Genomic DNA, 22967 nt, shown 5'->3' on the forward strand with positions numbered 1-22967 from the left:
TTTTCTATGACCAGTGACTGTTTTGGTAATCAATACACATTCTATGACCAGTGACTGTTCTTGTTGGCATCAATTCATCCTTGTCATTTTTAATTACAGTTATACCACCCTTCTTTGGCACAACATGCACAGGAGATACCCATTTGGAATCTGAAATAGGGTAAATCACACCAGCATCTAAGAATTTAAGAATCTCTTTCTTTACAACATCTTTCAGGTTAGGATTTAACCTTCTTTTATGCTCGACAGAAGTCATTGATTCATCCTCAAGATGTATCCTATGCATACACAAAGAGGGTGATATTCCTTTGATGTCATCAAGAGAGTAACCTATTGTTTTTCTAAATCTTTTAAGTGTTTTCAAAAGTTCAGATAGCTCAGTTTTAGTAAGTTCACTACTCACAATGACTGGGTAAGTTTCATTAGGACCAAGGAATGCATACCTTACACCATTGGGGAGAGGTTTAAGCTCCACTTTAGGCGCCTTAAGCTCGCTCCAGTCGTCTTACTGGGTGTCCTCTTGTTGAATGACTGAGGCTTCTTGATGAACCACTTGTGGCAGCTCCTCATACTGATCCTTACTACCAAATCCTCTGTGTGAATCCAGCATCATCCCATAGGCAGCACTCTCCAGGTTCTCAATCACTTCAGCTTCTCTCTCTATCGTCAAAGCATGCTGTAGAGGGTCTTCTAGTGACAACTCTTCAAGGAGCTCATCAGCATGGCCGTCCATCTCTTCAATGTAGAAAACTTGCCCTTGAACTATTGGTTTCTTCATTACCTCCTTGATGTCAAAGTGAAGAACATGCCCTTTACCCAAGTGGAGATCAATCTTGCCCTCTTTCACATTAACAATTGCTCCTGCTGTAGCTAAGAAAGGCTTACCAAGGATTAAAGGATCTGCAGCTTCCTCACCCATCTCAAGCACCACAAAGTCTGTAGGGATCTCATAGTTTCCAACCATAACGGGGAGGTCCTCCAAGAGACCCACAGGGTACTTCACTGAACGATCAGCCAATACCAGAGACAGTCTACACTTCTTGTACTGAGTGAAACCAAGCTTTTTAGCAACAGATAAAGGCATCAAGCTGACACTAGCTCCCAAATCGCAGAGACATCTATCAAATACCATAGGTCCAAGAGCACAAGGTAATGTGAAGCATCCTGGATCTTCTAACTTCTTTGGAACAACAAGCCTCTGGATGATGGCACTGCACTCATGAGTGAGAATCATCATGCCCTCCATCTCTTTCTTCTTTGTAGCTACAACATCTTTCAGGAACTTTTTATATTGAGGAATCAGCATGAAAGCATAAATGATGGGCATTGTGACTTGAACTTCACTTATTTGCTTCTCAAATAGAGCTTTGTACTTCTCTAGCAGCTGCCTCTTGAATCTACCAGGGAATGGAAGTTTGGGTTCATAGGGAGGAGGAACAAAAGAATTCTCACTTGCTGGAGCAACAACTTCACCATCTTTCACTGTTTTCTTCTCTTCCCCAACCTTTCATTTACCTTTGGCTTCCACAATCTTCTCCAAGATCTCATCATTGATTTTCTCATCAACAATCACCACTTCATCATCTATGTTGATGGCAACCCCCTCACCTTTCTCAGCATCCTTGGTGAGAGCTCTCTGAGGTAACTCCTTACCACTCCTGAGGGTGATAGCTTTCATGGTCTCCTTGGGGTTTTGCTCAGATTTTCCAGGTAAAGAACCTTGTTGGCGATTTTGTTGAGTGTTCATGGCAGCAAACTGGTTCTCCAAGGTTCTGAACTTGTTGTTGAGCTCATTGTAGCTTCCATCAATCTTTGAGTGAAAGTTCTTCAACTCATAACCAACATGCTTCTCACTTCTTGTCTAAGACTCCAAGATTTATTTCAGTAAGGCATCAGTGCTGCTGACTTGAGGAGTAGAGGTAGAAGGATTAGCTTGTTGTTGGAAAGAATGGTGTCCTTTGTTGTTGAAACTAGGAGGAGGGTTTTGTTGAGGCTGATAGCTGCCTTGCTTGTTGTTCCGAGGCTGATAACCACTCTGTTGGTTGTTGGAATAAGATTTCTGTTGGTAGTTGTTGTACTGAAAGTTGGGCTCTTTTTTGTACCAACTACCATTGTTGTTGATAAAACACAGCTCTTCTTGACCTTCCAAACCCTCGACCTCATGGACAACAGGTGGTGTCTCTTGGCTTGGGTTACCAACAAAGTGCAGCTGCTCTTGGGTGGCTTTATCAGCAATGAGGATGTCTATCTTATCCTGTAGAGCTTTCAACTCCTTCCTCGTCTGCTTGTCATTTGTTCTACTGCCTCTGTCGTGGTCTCCACTGTAGACTGCATCACTCTTTACCATGTTGTCAACCAGCTCTTCTGCATCTTCCTCAGTTCTCCCCAAGAAGAACCCATTGCTAGCTGTATCCAGTCTGGCCCTGTACTTAGGAAGAGTACCCCGGTAGAATGTGCTCAGCAAGCTTTCCTTAGAGAAGCCATGGTGTGGGCATTGAGCTTGGTAGCCCTTGAATCTCTCCAAGGCTTCACTGAATCCTTCCAAATTCTTCTGTTGAAAGCTGGAAATCTCATTTCTCAGCTTAGCAGTTCTTGAAGTAGAGAAGAACTTCTCCAAAAATGCTTTCTTGCAGTCATCCAAGGTGGTTATAGAGTCGCTGGGTAGAGACTTTTCCCACTGACGTGCCTTATCCCCCAAAGAGAAAGGGAATAGCTTGAGCTTTAAGGCATCTTCGGACACACCATTGGTCTTTGACAACCCACAGTAGCTGTCGAACCTGTCCAAGTGATCAAATGGGTCCTCTAGAGCCAAGCCATGATACTTGTTGTTCTCGATCAAGTTGAGAAGTCCTGATTTGATCTCAAAGTTGTTGGCTGCTACAGCTGGTGCTCGGATTCCCAATCTATGACCATGAATGTTGGGGCGGTCATAAGTGCCAATGGGTCGAGCTGCTCGCTGTTTGTTTTGTGGAACGTTGTTAGCTCCATTGGCGTCCGCATCATTTTGAGGTATGTCTCCCATATCAGTATCCAATCTCTGCAAGTGAGCCTGTTGTTCTTCTTCTCTTCTCTTTCTAACACACTCTCTCTCTCTAAAGCTCTGATGTCTGTAGCTCTTGGAACTAGGTTTGATGGACCCCTGCTCCTCAAGTTCTTACACCTGTAAATTTAAGGGAGGTGAAGAAAGAGAATCAGTAACGAAAGAAAATAAAAATGACTTAGTCTCAAGCAAATGACTAAATCTCAATGTTCAAATCTACTCAGAATTTGGCAACGGCGCCAATTTGATGTTAGGAGTTTTCAAGTCTCCTAAGACAAATGATGTAGTATAAAAGATTGTCGAACCAATTCTAAGGGATTCAAAGCACCGAGAATGCAAGTACGTACTTAATCTAAGTGCAACCGATAATTTGGATGGTTTTAAACTAATACTAATAATATAATGCAATAACAGAACAATAAAACAATAAAATAAGTGACTTTCTTTGGTTATGATAAAAGAGAACTCATGGGTATAGGAATTAGACCTTGGGTGATCAAGTTTCGAACTAAGGATGACAAATGATCAATCAAAATATCAACCTTAAGCTTAGACACAATCTTAAACAAACTCTATGTCTAGATGAATGTTCATTTACTAACATATTTCAAACATCAAATGTCTTTGGTTGAATAATATGAAAGCAATCATTACTAACAAGTCTATTGGCTATCTTAACACCTTTAACAACAAATGTCTTTGGTAAAGTATGTTAAAAGCTTAGGAGAGTTGTCTCAGACATTTCATCAAACACCTTGTGGATGAGAAATGCCTAAAGATCAACTTTTGAGAGGCCAACTCAGAAGATGCATTATGAATACTATACTAGCAAGGAATAAGAAGGATCTACACTATAACATCCTAGATCTAGCCTAATCACCATTAATCTCCCTAACCCATGAATTCAAGAGTGGATTATTTACTACTCTTCATGATTCCTCTTAAACCCATATTGGATTTCAGATTAATCATGTAGAGAAATACAGACAATAGCTATGAAAACAACAGAATTGCAATAACAAAATGATCAAATTGATTCAAAGAGATGAACTTTCCAAGAGGTTTTTGGTGGTTTTCTTTTTGATAAAAAAGATAATCTGCCTCCCTGGCTTACAAAAGGTACTTAAACTTAGGTTTAGAAAGTAAAAACGTGCATAATAAAATGACCAAAAGGCCCAGTAAACATGAATTCGAGCAAACAAGAGGCGCGCAGCGACCTCCAGTAGTCGCTCTAGGCTTCGGGAGCGACCTGGAGGGGTCGCTGCGAGACGTCGCTCCGGGCCCGTTTTCGTGTTTCTGCGTCGCTCTGGTAAGGTCGCTCTGATAAGGCAGGTCAGAGCGACTTGACGGTGTCGCTCCGGGAGGGTCGCTCCCAACGCTCTGCTCGTCCAATGATCACCTTTACACGTCTTTTGAGCTTCAAATACACCCAAATGTCTCCGAGAACTCCATGCGGTAATCCAATACCTAATAAAGACTTATGTATGCAAAATGCAACCTAAACTTGCCTAAATCCTAGTATATATGATCAAAATGCACATGGGTGAGTGAATAACACAATGAAAATATGCAAGATATCACGCTAGCGTCACAAGTCACTCGGGTAACAAACTGTTATTCCTTGTAGGGCACAGACTTGAAACTTTTGACTGTACACAAGTTTAAGACATCGATAACCTCAATTTTTTATAACATTAGAGGCAATAGATCCAGTAGACCACTCAAGCTGTGTGTTTGAAACACTAGCTAGGGAAGCACTTGAGCACAAAGGTTGCTTGAGTGAAATTACAACGCTCTGCAGTATAACGCCAGGTAACTTTCTTGATTCTTAGACTGATAGATTTGCCGTATCATTTACTCGGATGTAATTTTCTTTCACTCGCTTTATTTGCTATGTCTACTTCTGTATCAAAGGGTTAGAGGAGGAAGACGAACGTGGATGGTGGGACGAAAAAAGCTGTGGATGATTTTTTTCAAAGGATGACAGAGGATGAACTCACGGGAAGTGCTAAGCTGCAATACTATGAGGTCGTCGAAAGCTAAATGGAAATATATATATATTGCTTGCCCATTTTTATCTTCTTTCATCTGCATCATGTCAACATCTTTTTCATCTACAGATGGAAGTAGACACTGGATGGCTTCATCTATACGCGAAATTTGCGCTGTACTCCAAGCGATCGCAACTGGTGAGGAAACAAACTTGAGTGAAACTGGATGGTTTTTTATGTTCATTAAACTTCTTTTTTTTTGTCTTGTCTTGTCTTTCAGGAAGAAATTGTGTCTTTACTGCCAGTTGAGATGAGGAAGATAATTGTAAGAACCAGAGAGGATGTGGAGTCGAAGAAGAAAGTCAAGGCGTATAATAAGGAGGACAACGGATAAATTGCCAGGGCATTTTTCGCTTGAAGTCAACTGTTTGATTTGAGAGTCCCCACTTTGTATAGTCTTTCTTGGACAGTATTTACATTGATAGAATACATATAACAAAGTAAAACAATATAGTATTAAAATAAAATCTTTGCGGGTAGCAAAAGAATAATAATATACAATAAAACTTTATAAACTAATAAAATTGAGACTGTCATATTTTATTAATTTATAGAGTTACTTGTTTACCAAAAAATATTCCTTTTTAGATTCTTATTTTTAAAATTTATATTATAAAATAACTGAATTGTGTGGTTTATATTAAATTTAAAAAATTTATATTCTGTATTTTTATTATTAATGTACATAAGATATACACCACAAATTTAGTTTCATATTAGATGCAATATGAAAAAAAAATTAACATGTAACACACCATTCCACACCGTAAATTTGTGAACTTTTTTTTATCAAACGGGATTTCTGCATTTAAAATGTTTTATTTCGCTGAAAGAAATTTCAATATTTTATTTTGGTGCTCTCACAAAATAAAAATTAATAATTGAATGTTTGGATTTTAGAAATAAATATATCATATTTGAATACCAAATACATTAATTTATTTATATAATTGAAGTAATATTTTTTGATTCAATGTATAGGATACATATTAGATTAAGAATTCAATTTTAAGCAGCAACAATAACGATTTTCATTTGAATTTGCATTTACATTTACAGCATTCTGCCGAGGTAAGCAAACTCCCCCAAGTTTGAAATTCAGAGAGATGCATTTTTCATAGCATGTCTTTCCCGATGTTTCGCCCACACATGGTCCACAGTCTGTACATATCCCATTTTTGCCTATCCCTATTAGCTCATAATAGTAAGTAGAGCAATATTGGTTTTAAATTAGAAACTGACAGATTCAGAATATTAAGGATTTAAAGAAAAAATCATTTCATTTCTTTTGAATAAATCAATTACTTAAAAGTTCTTGATTTGTAAGAACTTCGGATTGATAACACTTTTTATTTTGCTTTTGAGAAAACATAAACATAAACAAATAAATGTCTTACCTGAAATTGTAGGAATAAGGCTCGTAAGAGTAAAGACCATCAACATGGACAAAATAAAGGACATCACAAAACTCTTTGCCTGAATATCCTTCGAAGTAAGAAACAGACAGATTTGAAAACTATCATTAGACAAAATTATGGTGCAATATATACTTTTTAATATAAATATATATATAGTTACAAAAACTAAAATTTTGTATATTAAGAAATATTTGCAGAAAATGCTATTTATTTTCAGTGAAATAAATTTAGTCTTCCTCAATATAAAACTTCTAACATTAACATGTATATCAGTGTATATATATATATATATATATATATATATATATATATATATATATTCCTAATATGATTCGCCTTTCGATATTATGTATTTTGCTGCTTACTGTGAAAATTGACATATTTACGAATGTTATGAAATTTTTTTCATTCGTCATTATTCCTTATTTCGTTGAAGATATTCGACACTAAATCAGAAACGGATATTCCTATCATCAAATGTTTTCATCCAAAAACGCAATAACCAAGTCTATACGTGGTGGAAAAAACAAGGTATGTATGTAACTTATGTGCTTTAACTGCATATTTATATTGGTTTATTATTTTTTTCAAACGTAAACTGTATTTTAATCCCAAATTTAGACTGTGCCAACATCACTGAAGAAAGACAATGGGTAAAAATTATGGAACGTGTGAAAATCCAAGAAAATCGTGGTAACTAAGTCTATAAATTTATACAACTAGTTTTATATTTGTGATCCTAAATAGTAGAATTGGTGAGAACCCTATGACTTGTTTTTTCACAGAGGTATGTTGGGAATTAGTCATAGCTGAACTTGTGAGTGTTGTAAAATATATCAAAAGACATGATAGGGTGACGATAGAGTATTATATACAAGATATAGTAGACTTCATTAATCCAGAAAAACTTTATCGGCTAAAGAACAAAAACCAAACATAATCAAAATCGGACCAAACCCTGGATTGAAATTAAAACTCCTAGTTAGGATAAAAAGGTATTTCAAAATATATTTAAATTAAATTAACTATTTTATTAAAATTAAATTTCAAAATACAAAATGTCATAAAACATTTTTTTTCCTCTCCTTTCCGGTACTAAGTCCCAATATGTTCTTATACCAATTTTCAAAGAATTTTTATTATTATTGTAAACTACTGTTAAAAATCATGTGATTTCTAATAGAATAATTATTAAAACCTTGCTTGAAAGCTTATCAAAAACTTCTTTCTCAAAAATACAAACCTTATAGAAAATAATGGAAAATGATATAATGGAACATTTCTAGCATCCGATAAAGGTTCTAAATTTCTAATACTCCATCCATTTTTAATGGGTAAGTTTTTAAGATTGTACATACAATTTGTTTTATAAAAAAATTGCATTTTAAACAAAAAAAAATCATAAATTATTGATCTAATCGTAATTTGATCAATGATAAAACACATTACAGAATACAAAAGATAATATCATATAAAAGGCTAATAAATTTTGCATTAAAATTGAAAACATCATCAATTTTGGAACAAAAGTTTTTCCCTCAAAAACGTTAATATTAAAATAAACGAAGGAAGTATATATGTATAATTTTGAATTTGGATTAAAAACTTCACAAAAACACATTAATATATAATGTAAAAGTAGTTAGGAAAATGTTTTGTTAAGCTAAAAAGGAATAACTGACATATATGCATGTGATTTCAGCATGAAAACCATACTTACTAATTACTAAAAACGAAGATAAGCAAAAGTATTCGAGATATAGAGACAAATGCTTGATTGATTACATGTTTAAAACTCAGTTTTAAGTTAACAATATACAATAGAGAGAAAGAGCGAGATGTACCTGATCTTGGACAACGAAACAATGAAGAAAATTTGTAAATGACCAAGTTTAATTAGTTGTTTGTTTAAAGCTTATGAAAATTTGAAAATAACCTAAAATGTTCAATAAATAATGAAAATAATAGAGTGATTGGTAACTAAGTATTAAGGACATTTTTTTTGGTTCAATTATTTCAGCTGCGAAAAAGCAGATTATGTTTCACCTTTAAATTTCCTTTTTTTTCTTTTTTGTCATAAAATTTCTTTTTTTTCTTTTAATTTGTTTGCACGTCAATGAATATCCAAATAAAAATTATATATGTATTTTTTTTTCTTTTTAGATTCTGATAGCTTGATTTGGTTCAACTTTTCCAGCTTTAATATGTATTAGTTGATTATTTTAAATTCAAATATTTATTGAAATTAATGATAAAATATACATATAAAACAAAATAATCAATGCAGTAAATACGAATAGATTATTAGGATTATTAGCCTTTTAAAGCTCTTTTTAGTAAAACTTTTTTAATAGATTTAATTCTTTTCAGCCCTATATATAAATTATATTTTTTCTCAAATTTATATCATTTATAAAAGAACCCGTATATATAAATGAAAAACAAAACGGTTTGCCATTTAGATAGCTCCTTAATTTAAATATCTCCTTAATTAAAGTGTAGTTTGACCATAAATTAACTATTTAAAAACTAAAGTGCCACCTCTCATTTAGATAGCTCAACTAAGATTGGTTCGATAAAAATTCCTAAGTTAATGATCTAATGTAGAAACTTTCATACTATTTATTAAGTGGATTAAACCTTCCTCCATGCTATCAGTAAACCATTATTAGTTCAGGAACTTTTATTTAAACCAAACTTAACCGATGAGTTTTACCACTAAAAATCTAAAAAATGCGCAGGAATTTAATAACTTCAAATTTCAAAGTTAGCACTTAGAAACAAATTAATAAAAAAAATGATATAGATTTTGCCTTTAAAATCCACATTGCATACAATACAGTTTGATATTGTTTCTTTTATTCGAACTGAACCCGATTATGTATAAATATATGATTAGGACCTAAACTTATGCTCTTGGAAATCCAAGAAAACTGAATTTTATAACAAAATGTAAGAATAAAAGAAAAGGAACGAAAATGTAAGCTATACCGGTGCTTAAACTACCCAATATGCTACTAGGAAAACAATCAAAGAAACAAAACACATCAATTGAACTCAGCCCAATTTAACTTATCTATGTTTTATTCAAAACTTTCTTAAATATGCTTTAGTTGTTCAAATGTTGTGAACCATGTTACTTTTTACTTTGTTTTAAATTTAAGTTATAAAACAATTAATACTTGAAAACAAATTCGTAAACATCATAAGGATAATTCACAAGAAGCTTTTCTTCATCAATGACTGTTTACCGGCCAAAACTTAAATTCTTCTGAGTTGTGTTTCACCAATAACATAATTATTTGTTTCCTTATACATTTCGTATGATATTATTAATATATAGTGTGGTTTGGAACATCCTCTGATCGCCATGGATAATAATATCTCCATGTAATTCTAAAAGCTAACAAATAAACAAAAATCATTGTTTTTGTATCTGAATATTGTTATTTTTTATACTTTTAAGAACCCACTGAAATACTACTAAAGGGATGCTCTAAGTCACCAACGTAATTGGATTTATGGAGGAAAATTTGTACAATTATTTGACTCAAGCTTCAGCATAGAAATCAAACCGTATCATTTGCCATTCCTTCAAAGATCTGTATTTAATTATGGACAGTATAAGATTTTATATTATAGAAAACTAGCGCTGACTTGCTCTAAAAAATGCTACATTATAAACCCTCAAGGATAGACCAACCCGTATGACGCTAGTGGATTTGTGTTCACGGACAGCCTCGTTCTCGGATCGGAGAATTTCTTGGGCAGACCGTGGCGCAGTTACGCTCGAGTGATCTTTTACAAAACAGACCTGACCGACGTGGTTGTTCCCCAAGGTTTGGACTCATGGCACTTTGCGGGCCATGTATCTCAGCTGACGTTTGCAGAGATTGGATGCTATGGGAGTAGATCAAATACGGGGAGACGTGTGAGCAGGGTTAAGAAGCTGAGTGGATAAAGTGTTCAAAGTTTGATTAATCTCGACTTCATTAACAGTGGTGGATGGGTTCAAGCTTTGCCCATTCCTGTTTGATTTCACATTTCTTATGTTATGTTGCTTGTTTTTAGATTTGTTATTTATCATTTTCCAGGTTTTAGTTTGCCTAAATGGATTTAGAATTTATGCAGTCATGCATAAGAAGTAAGAAAAGGATAAGGCAAACCTTACGATCAGTTTGAAGGATTAATTGAGGAAAATACAAAAATAGCACTAAATCAAGTTTTTTTTCCCAAACTAGCACTTAAGGTCAAAAATCACAAAAATAGCACTTAATGTTTTATCAAAAGTCACAAACTTAGGGTTTAGAGTTAAAGGGTGGGGTTTAGGATTTAGGGTTTAGGGTTTAGGGTTTAGGGTTTAGGGTTTAGAGTTTAGGGTTTAGGGTTTAGAGTTTAGGGTTTAGGGTTTAGGGTTTAGGGTTTAGAGTTTAGAGTTTAGGATTTAGGATTTAGAGTTTAGGGTTTAGGGTTTAGGGTTTAGAGTTTAGGGTTTAGAGTTTAGGGTTTAGGGTTTAGAGTTTAGGGTTTAGGGTTTAGAGTTGAGAAATGAGGTTTTGGGGATAAGATTTCAAATTTTGAAAAATAAAAAAATTAAAATTTTCAAAAGATAAAATGCTATTTTGGTCATTTTAGTTTTTGAGTGCTATTTTTGTGATATAAGCTTAGAAAGGTGATATTTTGGAGATTTGCCCGGATTAATTTTGCATACTAAACCAAAAGAACGAGGACGGTTCGTTGTATATAACATTAAACCTTGATCTATATTATAAAGGTATGATATATTCCCATAGCAAATACAAATTAATGAAGTTGAGACTGTTGTCACTCCACCCTCCAAACGTTCCTTTGACATATCTCTTTCTTTTTCCTCTACATGGTAGAGTTTGCATCATTATTTGTAATCATTTTTCTTGTTATGAAAGGGTTGATGATTTTGTGTTTTTTTTTTCCATACAAGAAATTTTTTCATATTTGTGTTTTCGAAAATTCACAAATGGAACGCACTTGATTAAAGTGTAGTTCAGCCCTATATATAAATTATATTTTTTCTCAAATTTATATCATTTATAAAAGAACCCGTATATATAAATGAAAAACAAAACGGTTTGCCATTTAGATAGCTCCTTAATTTAAATATCTCCTTAATTAAAGTGTAGTTTGACCATAAATTAACTATTTAAAAACTAAAGTGCCACCTCTCATTTAGATAGCTCAACTAAGATTGGTTCGATAAAAATTCCTAAGTTAATGATCTAATGTAGAAACTTTCATACTATTTATTAAGTGGATTAAACCTTCCTCCATGCTATCAGTAAACCATTATTAGTTCAGGAACTTTTATTTAAACCAAACTTAACCGATGAGTTTTACCACTAAAAATCTAAAAAATGCGCAGGAATTTAATAACTTCAAATTTCAAAGTTAGCACTTAGAAACAAATTAATAAAAAAAATGATATAGATTTTGCCTTTAAAATCCACATTGCATACAATACAGTTTGATATTGTTTCTTTTATTCGAAGTGAACCCGATTATGTATAAATATATGATTAGGACCTAAACTTATGCTCTTGGAAATCCAAGAAAACTGAATTTTATAACAAAATGTAAGAATAAAAGAAAAGAAACGAAAATGTAAGCTATACCGGTGCTTAAACTACCCAATATGCTACTAGGAAAACAATCAAAGAAACAAAACACATCAATTGAACTCAGCCCAATTTAACTTATCTATGTTTTATTCAAAACTTTCTTAAATATGCTTTAGTTGTTCAAATGTTGTGAACCATGTTACTTTTTACTTTGTTTTAAATTTAAGTTATAAAACAATTAATACTTGAAAACAAATTCGTAAACATCATAAGGATAATTCACAAGAAGCTTTTCTTCATCAATGACTGTTTACCGGCCAAAACTTAAATTCTTCTGAGTTGTGTTTCACCAATAACATAATTATTTGTTTCCTTATACATTTCGTATGATATTATTAATATATAGTGTGGTTTGGAACATCCTCTGATCGCCATGGATAATAATATCTCCATGTAATTCTAAAAGCTAACAAATAAACAAAAATCATTGTTTTTGTATCTGAATATTGTTATTTTTTATACTTTTAAGAACCCACTGAAATACTACTAAAGGGATGCTCTAAGTCACCAACGTAATTGGATTTATGGAGGAAAATTTGTACAATTATTTGACTCAAGCTTCAGCATAGAAATCAAACCGTATCATTTGCCATTCCTTCAAAGATCTGTATTTAATTATGGACAGTATAAGATTTTATATTATAGAAAACTAGCGCTGACTTGCTCTAAAAAATGCTACATTATAAACCCTCAAGGATAGACCAACCCGTATGACGCTAGTGGATTTGTGTTCACGGACAGCCTCGTTCTCGGATCGGAGAATTTCTTGGGCAGACCGTGGCGCAGTTACGCTCGAGTGATCTTTTACCAAACAGACCTGACCGACGTGGTTGTTCCCCAAGGTTTGGACTCATGGCACTTTGCGGGCCATGTATCTCAGCTGACGTTTGCAGAGATTGGATGCTATGGGAGTAGATCAAATACGGGGAGACGTGTGAGCAGGGTTAAGAAGCTGAGTGGATAAAGTGTTCAAAGTTTGATTAATCTCGACTTCATTAACAGTGGTGGATGGGTTCAAGCTTTGCCCATTCCTGTTTGATTTCACATTTCTTATGTTATGTTGCTTGTTTTTAGATTTGTTATTTATCATTTTCCAGGTTTTAGTTTGCCTAAATGGATTTAGAATTTATGCAGTCATGCATAAGAAGTAAGAAAAGGATAAGGCAAACCTTACGATCAGTTTGAAGGATTAATTGAGAAAAAGACAAAAATAGCACTAAATCAAGTTTTTGTTCCCAAACTAGCACTTAAGGTCAAAAATCACAAAAATAGCACTTAATGTTTTATCAAAAGTCACAAACTTAGGGTTTAGAGTTAAAGGGTGGGGTTTAGGATTTAGGGTTTAGGGTTTAGGGTTTAGGGTTTAGGGTTTAGAGTTTAGGGTTTAGGGTTTAGAGTTTAGGGTTTAGGGTTTAGGGTTTAGGGTTTAGGGTTTAGAGTTTAGAGTTTAGGGTTTAGGATTTAGAGTTTAGGGTTTAGGGTTTAGGGTTTAGAGTTTAGGGTTTAGAGTTTAGGGTTTAGGGTTTAGAGTTTAGGGTTTAGGGTTTAGAGTTGAGAAATGAGGTTTTGGGGATAAGATTTCAAATTTTGAAAAATAAAAAAATTAAAATTTTCAAAAGAGAAAATGCTATTTTGGTCATTTTAGTTTTTGAGTGCTATTTTTGTGATATAAGCTTAGAAAGGTGATATTTTGGAGATTTGCCCGGATTAATTTTGCATACTAAACCAAAAGAACGAGGACGGTTCGTTGTATATAACATTAAACCTTGATCTATATTATAAAGGTATGATATATTCCCATAGCAAATACAAATTAATGAAGTTGAGACTGTTGTCACTCCACCCTCCAAACGTTCCTTTGACATATCTCTTTCTTTTTCCTCTACATGGTAGAGTTTGCATCATTATTTGTAATCATTTTTCTTGTTATGAAAGGGTTGATGATTTTGTGTTTTTTTTTTCCATACAAGAAATTTTTTCATATTTGTGTTTTCGAAAATTCACAAATGGAACGCACTTGATGACAACATGGATTTACAGTTGGTATGTGAACACACCAGCGAGACTGATGTTGTCATTTGAATTTTGAGTTGATGTTGCAGCCTTAGTTTTAATTTCTTCTTTATTGTAAGAGATGTAAAAAATATTGCAGACAATTTGGTAAAAGATGCTAAAATTGCTCTTGTAGTTTTTTTTTACAACAATTGCTCTGGTAGTTATGTACAACAGGAAGGTCAATACGTTATTTTGAGAATAGAATGCTGAACACAAGAAGTAACGGTTGAAGAAGCAACTGAAGTATTTACATATCCCTTTTTCGTTCTTTTTCTTATTCGATTAATGATGAATTATTTATTTTTTCCTATAAATATTATATTGCTTAAAACTATTTTGATTATATTTAATGTTATTTGTTAAAGATAATTTACTATTTTCACTATTTAGTTAGTGTTATTTTGTGACTTTCAATCTTGTGAACTATTTTATTAAAAGATTTATATATATAGATACTAATGAATTTTTCTTTTGTTTTTGTATTAAAATAATTGATTTTACACATTTAAAGTTGTTTCTTTGCGTACGTATTTGACATGCAACCTAGGTTTTAATTTCATCTTTGTTGAAGGGGATGCAAAAATTGATGTTGCAGTTATGAACCAAAAGAAAAAGTTGACCAAAAAGTAGTGTTAATACTTTATGTTTGATAATAACAAGTGAAAGTAGCGGTTGAAGAAGCAACATCATTACTTAAATACCCCTTAACTATCTTTACTTTGTCTTTTGAGTCTTGGGTTTTGGTGTTGAACTGTTGTGATTGATTAACTTAGCTTGGATTTTCCAAATTCGGGTAACGTCATGTCGAAGCGAGAATCTAAAGACTCGACCGCAGAACCATTGCACCAGAGATTCTACCCTCTCAACAGGGAAGAAGCGCTAGCATCACAAGTCACTCGGGTAACAAACTGTTATTCCTTTTTCACTGTTCACAATTTTGATTAGTTCTTTAATTCTCTGTTTTGTAATGATTTGCGTTTATTTTCTTTAATATAATGATTTTCAGTTTATGTGAATGTGGTTTTGTTTAGATGCTCTATGATCGTAATCGTTATATTGATTACAATCAGGAATACCCTCCCTTTATACCCGTATTCAAATATGGAGCTCTTTGGTAAACTTGGACTCCATTACTACTATTTGCACAAGGTAGAATATCATAGCTTTCTCTTTTCTTCAGCAGCGAAAAACAACTGGTATCACAAGATCACATTGTGGTTTGATTCTTACTAATTTGACTTTCACTTATGAGCTTGTAGGGCACAGACTTGAAACTTTTGACTGTACACAAGTTTAAGACATGGATAACCTCAATTTTTTTATAACATTAGAGGCAATAGATCCAGTAGACCACTCAAGCTGTGTGTTTGAAACACTAGTTAGGGAAGCACTTGAGCACAAAGGTTGCTTGAGTGAAATTACAACGCTCTGCAGTACAACGCCAGGTAACTTTCTTGATTCTTAGACTCTGATAGATTTGCCGTATCATTTACTCGGATGTAATTTTCTTTCACTCGCTTTATTTGCTATGTCTACTTCTGTATCAAAGGGTTAGAGGAGGAAGACGAACGTGGATGGTGGGACGAAAAAAGCTGTGGATGATTTTTTTCAAAGGATGACAGAGGATGAACTCACGGGAAGTGATAAGCTGCAATACTATGAGGTCGTCGAAAGCTAAATGGAAATATATATATATATATATATATATATATATATATATATTGCTTGCCCATTTTTATCTTCTTTCATCTGCATCATGTCAACATCTTTTTCATCTACAGATGGAAGTAGACACTGGATGGCTTCATCTATACGCGAAATTCGCACTGTACTCCAAGCGATCGCAATTGGTGAGGAAACAAACTTGAGTGAAACTGGATGGTTTTTTATGTTCATTAAACTTCTTTTTTTTGTCTTGTCTTGTCTTTCAGGAAGAAATTGTGTCTGCCAGTTGAGATGAGGAAGATAATTGTAAGAACCAGGGAGGATGTGGAGTCGAAGAAGAAAGTCAAGGCGTATAATGCAATCTTCTACATTAGCTTCAAAACTCGCTGTGGTAGAGACTTCAATGCTATTATAAGGAGGACAACGGATAGATTGCCAGGGCATTTCTCGCTTGAAGTCAAGTGTTTGATTTGAGAGTTCCCACTATGTATAAAGTCTTTCTCGGACAGTTTATTAGTATAGTTCTTCAGATGGTTGGAAAATGCTGCTTAAGGTTGGGCTGTGTGCTAGTAGATATAACTGATATATAATTTGGTTTTATGAATTGATTTGAAACAAAAACTTCTTAGTAACAGTCCTTTAAATTAACCATACTTACATCATGATAATTTATTAATTTATTAGAAATATCTTAAAATAGTATTAAATAAAGTTTTAAATGATAAATTCATTATAAAATAATTTGAGCAATGAAAAAGTAATTTGCATAATCCAATTGATAAAAAAAGTTGTTATTTATTTTTATGTGGTGATTGAAAATAATATAATTTTTAACCTTAATATCATCTAACTAAATTGTGCTATATTTTGTACCAGACCGATTCTGCTTTCAGGTTCTGAACAATTCATTCAGCTGCTTTTAATTTTTTTTCTTTTGGACACAACTTCATTAAATCACAAGAGTAAGTGGTCACACCACTTGATACAAGGCCAAAGCCTATAGCCAAACGATCAGCAACAGAGTTCCTCCCTCGAGGAATCCAAACAAAATAAACATATTCAAAAGCAGTACAATCATTCGAAAGGATGCAACACTCTAGCGTAATTCTATAGACGGAAACAAAGATTGGAAAATGTTATAAGTTTTGTATACCATTCAATACAGGCGCTATGTACATGGATAGCGGAATATGTCATATCCAACAACCAGCATACGACTTGAATAATGCAAAATTTTTCCAGTGGCCTAACAAAATATTGATCCAACGAGATCACAACAACAAAAATATTTCGTGTTCTTTGAGGTCGCTTTTTGCAACAGGTTCTCCGGTCTCTTGGAGTTGATCCGATCTGGCCAGTGAAAGGGGTTGTAGTCTCGATTTTCACATTGGTTGTACTCGGAAAATCTGGAGGTCCAGCGAAAAAAAAAGATATCAATCGCCCGGAGATTCGAATTGGCAACCCCAGAAGCTTCGAGAAGTCCTGCAACGTGTTTGCCTCTCTCACAGCATCCACTTGCGGCACGATGATATGGTCCTTGGACAGGAGGGACTCTCACCCCACGGAACAGAGATTATAAGAATTCACTAGATCCTGATCCGCGCGCGGATATGAATTTTCAGTTTTTAATTATTTATTTTATTAAATGATGTATTTGTAAAATTTATTCATATTATATTCATTAAGTAAATATTTTTTTTTTGCATCTTAAACTCTCTATTTTTTACGAATGTGTGATATCATATAAAAAAATATAAAAATATGAGTATACATGGTTAATTAGGTGGGGGTATTGGATTCAGAAATTTGATAGAATTAGAAAGAATTATAGTTTCCATTAAATTCCACTGTTATTCAATTATGGATTTCATCAATTCTTTTAAATTCTTTTGTTATTAGATTAAGCATTTGGAATCATTCTTTTAATTACTTTAAATTCTGTTGTTATTCAATATTTGATAGATTTTGTAGTAATGATATTTGATAAGAATTTAATGGAAAATGTCATGTATAAATGTAAATGGTCAATTCTTTGCTCTTATGCAGAGATTCGTAATGAATCGTAGGAAAACACAAACAATAGCATTTCTCTGCTTCTCATTTTTTCAGAAGTACGTGAAGAATGAAGAGACCTTTGTAGATGATAATTAATGAGTTACCAGCAAATATAAAGAACAATAATTAACAAATATAAAGTCAATGTTGCCTTGTTACTGAAAAAAACCCGTGTATGTTAACCAAATCAAGATGCCTTTTGAGACTTTCGATTGTGTGCTTTTGCACATCATTGTTAAGAGCCTTTACGAACACAAGAGCAAGATAAAAAAAATACAAATACTTGGAGAAAAACTATAGCAGAACTTAGAAGATATGTGGAGAGATGCTATGAGTTTAGATGATCCATATATTTTATTTATTAGTATTATGATTTTAATAAAATTGCTACAATCCATAAACTATGTAGTACTAATTACTATTTTTTAGTTTTAAGAATAAAATAATTTTTGTTACCTTTTTAAATATACAAGGATTCGAAAATTCATAGAATTTAGAGGAATTAGTATTCTATCAAATTTATGTATATTCTTTTAAAATCAATAATAGAAGTAAGCATAGGAATTAGATATATGCATTAAAATCTCATCAAATCTTTGAAAATATTGCAAAAGTTTTTCCTTATGAATTCTTTCAAATTCTTGGATTGAATACCACCCACTTAGATAATTGTAAAAACATAAATTTTTCTTTCGTTTGCGATATCATATAAATAATGATCCGCCCAGTTAACAAAAATCATGATTTTTTTTGTGTGTAATTTTTTTTTATTTTGACCATTTCCTTAAAGCTATATTAAATTTTACATATTTTAATTAGAATATTTTTAATATCTTTACCTTTTTATTTGAAATGCAACTTAATATTTTTTAAAAAATTATAACAAAATATTTAAAAAATATTTTTAGAATTTTTTTGAAAATATGAAAATTACATTTTAAATTAAAATTATCCTAAAATATGATAAGTTTTGATGTAAACGAAAACTCAAATTATGTCAAAAATAATTATATTCAATGAGAATAACAATTTAAATTGATTATTTTTTAAAAAATACATTTACAAAAATATTTTTTGAAAGAAAATTCATTTCTCTTTCAAATATAAAATGAAAATATTATAATTAAATAATAAAAAATATAAATAAAAACCATAAATTTAGCAAATGACAACTGAGTTATATTATGCTATAATTTCATTTCTAACAATTTAGCAAATGACAAATGAGTTATGAGCAAATAATACCATATAATTTTTAAAAACATAGCCATTCTTAAATATTTTTTGAATAAATAAATATTTTTTAATTTAATCAACTGAAAATAATATCCGTACAATTGTGTGAGTCAAATTCTAGTTTTATTGATGCATGTTATATATTAATATTGTATGTTTTAGGTAACATTTTAATAATGCACCTTTTGAAAAATTTCCATTATTAAAATTATGCACGTAAGGATAACTCATGAGTTTTTTTTGTTGATTAAATGACATTATGTCCAAATTTATTTAAGGATATTTCATTAAGGTAACTGAAAAAGACAAACAATAAAATAGGAAGTTTAAATTCATTTAAGCATATTTCATTAATGTAACTGAAAAGACAAGTAATAAATTAGACAGTTTTATTCGTTTTATGATATTTCATAAATGCAACTGAAAAAGACAAGTAAAAAAATATGGAGTTTAATTAATGAAGTAAGAACATTTTCAAATGGGTACTTCTCTTTTAATAATATAGATTTACTAATTTGTTTTGCTTTGAAATTATCTGAGCGGTAAGTGATTTTATCACTTTTGTAAGATTGGTGTGCGTAAGCCAACACCTAATATAAGATTTCAATTAAACACATAATCCATGAGTTATCGCTAAGATAAGAAAGGGTCAACTATAAAGAAATCTCAGAAATTCAATAAACATAAAAGAAACAGGCTACAAAGAGTCTTGTATCATCAAATCAAACCTGAATATATAACGAAAGGCTCTATTTGATGCAACATGTGACAGGACACGTCACATAGTTTTCATAACGGTTTTAACGGTTTTACGTTTATCATTATCAAGTTAGTTTTATGATTTTTATTCATATTAAGATAAAGATTTATTAGCCTTATCTCTTAGAGAGTTTTCATATATATGTAAGCCTCACGGCTGATTACGTTTCTTACACATTCAATAAACTATTTTACCTCATCTTACTTTACTCTCAAGCTATCCTGCAAAGCTCCTATACGAAGCTACGCTTACGAAGATTTCTCTTATGCTCGATCATCTTTTAGGTTTACATATCCCTATTCTTTGAATCCGTAAGTAGGATTTCTAGTTCGGGAATCTATCATCCTACTACCGTCTCAGTGGTATCAGTGACACGATAAAGTCACAAAGCTATTCATAGTTATCTAAAACAAGCAAACGATTAAAAATAAATACCCTATTCCACTTTTAGAAGACCTTCTCGACTAACTTGGTGGCACAAAATATTTCTCCAAGCTCGACTTAAGAGCAGGGTTTCATCAGCTTCAAATGTCTCCCGATGATGTGCATAAGACAGCTTTCCGCACTCATTCTGGTCACTATGAATACCTCGTCATGCCATTAGGCTTAACGAATGTCTCATGTACATTCCAAGGCCTCATGAACCACGTTTTTGAGCCCATCCTTTGGAAATTTCTACTGGTCTTCTTTGACGACATTTTAATATACAGTAAAAGCTGGGACGTGCATCTATTACACTTGGAAACGGTTTTCTCCATCCTGCAACACCAACAACTTTATCTCAAACAGTCAAAGTGCACCTTTGGAGCAACCAAGATGGAATACCTTGGTCACTTCATATCCAACGAAGGCGTTAGTAGCAACCCTGCAAAAATCAAAGCCGTTGTACTCGGAAACTCTGGAGGTCCCGCGAAAAAAAAAGATATCAATCGCCCGGAGATTCGAATTGGCAACCCCAGAAGCTTCGAGAAGTCCTGCAACGTGTTTGCCTCTCTCACAGCATCCACTTGCGGCACGATGATATGGTCCTTGGACAGGAGGGACTCTCACCCCACGGAACAGAGATTATAAGAATTCATTTTCTAATTTGTTTTGCTTTGAAATTATCTGAGCGGTAAGTGATTTTATCACTTTTGTAAGATTGGTGTGCGTAAGCCAACACCTAATATAAGATTTCAATTAAACACATAATCCATTAGTTATCGCTAAGATAAGAAAGGGTCAACTATAAAGAAATCTCAGAAATTCAATAAACATAAAAGAAACAGGCTACAAAGAGTCTTGTATCATCAAACCAAACCTGAATATATAACGAAAGGCTCTATTTGATGCAACAAATCGAGTTGTTCATGGCAGGGTTTCTGTACAAATGAGGCCAGTAAGATAAATATTGTGGATATTGGGAGAATTGAAGGGGTCGCCGCCATTGAAGGGTTACTGAAGTTGTAGTGACCCTCGTTAATGGGCGTGAACTCGTTAAATGTGTGTGTGTTCTCCTTCTCTTCTCTCTCACATTCTCTTATCCAAAGCTCTTTCTGTTTCATTCATCTCAACATAAATCTGTTATGTATCTTTAAGTTAACACAACTAGAGTCTTGTCTGTTGAAGGAAATCTTAACAGAAGTAAATAGAGCTTTGAAGAATGTAAGTGGAGGGGTTACGCTAAGATGGAGCCTATGAACTGGTGGCGTTAGTTTTTTTTGGGTAAAAAAAAAATACGTGGAGAAGGGATTTTACTTGGGCTACATATTATGTTTCTACCGTGAACAAAGAAAAAACTTGATTTAAGCCTTTGTAAGTTTTCCTCGGATTTTTAGTTTAGCCAGTGACATGGAAAATGAGGATGAGTTGTCAATTTGATTGGAGAGAATATTTGACTGATGTGAATTGTTTAGAGCTCAAAACCAATCCTTTTATTTTTTTGTATTGGAGTTGCTTCTATGCTCACGTCAGGGTTATTAATTGTGTATTCCATGTTTAGTTATGAGAATTCGATTTAAAAAGAAAATAATCTCAAAATAAGTAATTACCAATTTGCCATACATTACAAATAATCCTTAAATTAGCAGAAACTTATTAATAGAAACACATTTTGTTAAATATATAGTTAAAAAATACTAATGATGCAGTGCTCCGGGGGATCCACGTCGATGATCCCAGACTCAGGGCATGTTTCGGGATAGACAACCATATCGATTAAGGACCGTGGATATTTCCCAAACTCGTTCCCTATATCAGGAGTGAGGCACATCATCATTATTTCGATGGAAACTTTCAAATTTCCATTGACACCAAGTGTTTCACCGTGACTTGATCTAACATAAACATTTTTCTCGCCATTTTCTTCAGTCGCCGCACCTATAATATTTACCGCATGCATACTCGTAAACACTGACGACGAAGTAGTAGGACCACGATATATTTTCTGCAAAGATAATTTACGTGAGAATATATATACCTACAATTAAATTGGTAAGTTCAAAATTAAGAAAAAGAGAAAGACTTACATTCCCTATGTTTGTGTACTCAGGTACGAAAATGGGTATCTCCGCTGCAACGGGATGTTCATGTAGAACCGTGAGAGTATCTTCGATGGTTCTCAAGTGTATCACCTTACTTATGTAAGTAAGTTTTGATAAGGGATCACGTGGAGCTACATTTTTGGTACAAGAGTTGACTTGAAATGGTCGATCTTCCTCTCGTTGAACCCCACATCTCTTCACGTACTCCAAGCCTGAATGTATGTACCATGGATAGCAATAGTGCCCGGTATCCTTCCTTAGCCGACGTTCTTCCTTGTTGGTGAAGTCAACTATATCTTGTATAGAATAGTCCACCTTCACCCTGTCATGTCCTCTAACGTATCTTACCACGCTCACAAGTTCGGCTAAGACAAGTGCCCAACATACCTCTGTGAAAAAAAACAAGACAAAGGTTTGACCCATTTTGCTATTTAGAATCAAAAATATAAAATTAGTTGTATAAAACATAGACTTAATTACCATGATTTCCTTGGTTTTTCACAGGTCCCAT

General features: G+C 33.2%; 1 protein-coding gene, 1 long non-coding RNA gene, 1 other non-coding gene and 1 pseudogene across 3 annotated transcripts; 2 read left to right on the forward strand and 2 right to left on the reverse strand.

The window, feature by feature from the left end:
* The first annotated feature begins 2477 nt into the window (after window positions 1–2477).
* Window positions 2478–2584, forward strand: LOC125586551. The gene has a single exon (XR_007323088.1). It is a non-coding gene; the product is annotated as a small nucleolar RNA R71 (small nucleolar RNA).
* Window positions 2585–6020: 3436 nt separating this feature from the next.
* On the reverse strand, window positions 6021–8502 carry LOC106405612. Its single transcript, XR_001281419.3, has 3 exons — window positions 8354–8502; window positions 6489–6576; window positions 6021–6279 (listed from the first exon to the last, which is right to left on the reverse strand). It is a non-coding gene; the product is annotated as an uncharacterized LOC106405612 (long non-coding RNA).
* Window positions 8503–13749: 5247 nt separating this feature from the next.
* Window positions 13750–18646, forward strand: LOC106404031 (annotated as a pseudogene).
* A 3395-nt stretch (window positions 18647–22041) lies between these two features.
* On the reverse strand, window positions 22042–22967 carry LOC106404030. Its single transcript, XM_048755742.1, has 3 exons — window positions 22937–22967; window positions 22442–22845; window positions 22042–22392 (listed from the first exon to the last, which is right to left on the reverse strand). The coding sequence occupies exons 1-3, from the start codon at window positions 22965–22967 to the stop codon at window positions 22042–22044; spliced, it is 786 nt and encodes a 261-aa protein (XP_048611699.1).

The sequence above is a fragment of the Brassica napus genome, chromosome C4 (genome assembly GCF_020379485.1).
Source record: "Brassica napus cultivar Da-Ae chromosome C4, Da-Ae, whole genome shotgun sequence".
Lineage (NCBI taxonomy): Eukaryota > Viridiplantae > Streptophyta > Magnoliopsida > Brassicales > Brassicaceae > Brassica > Brassica napus.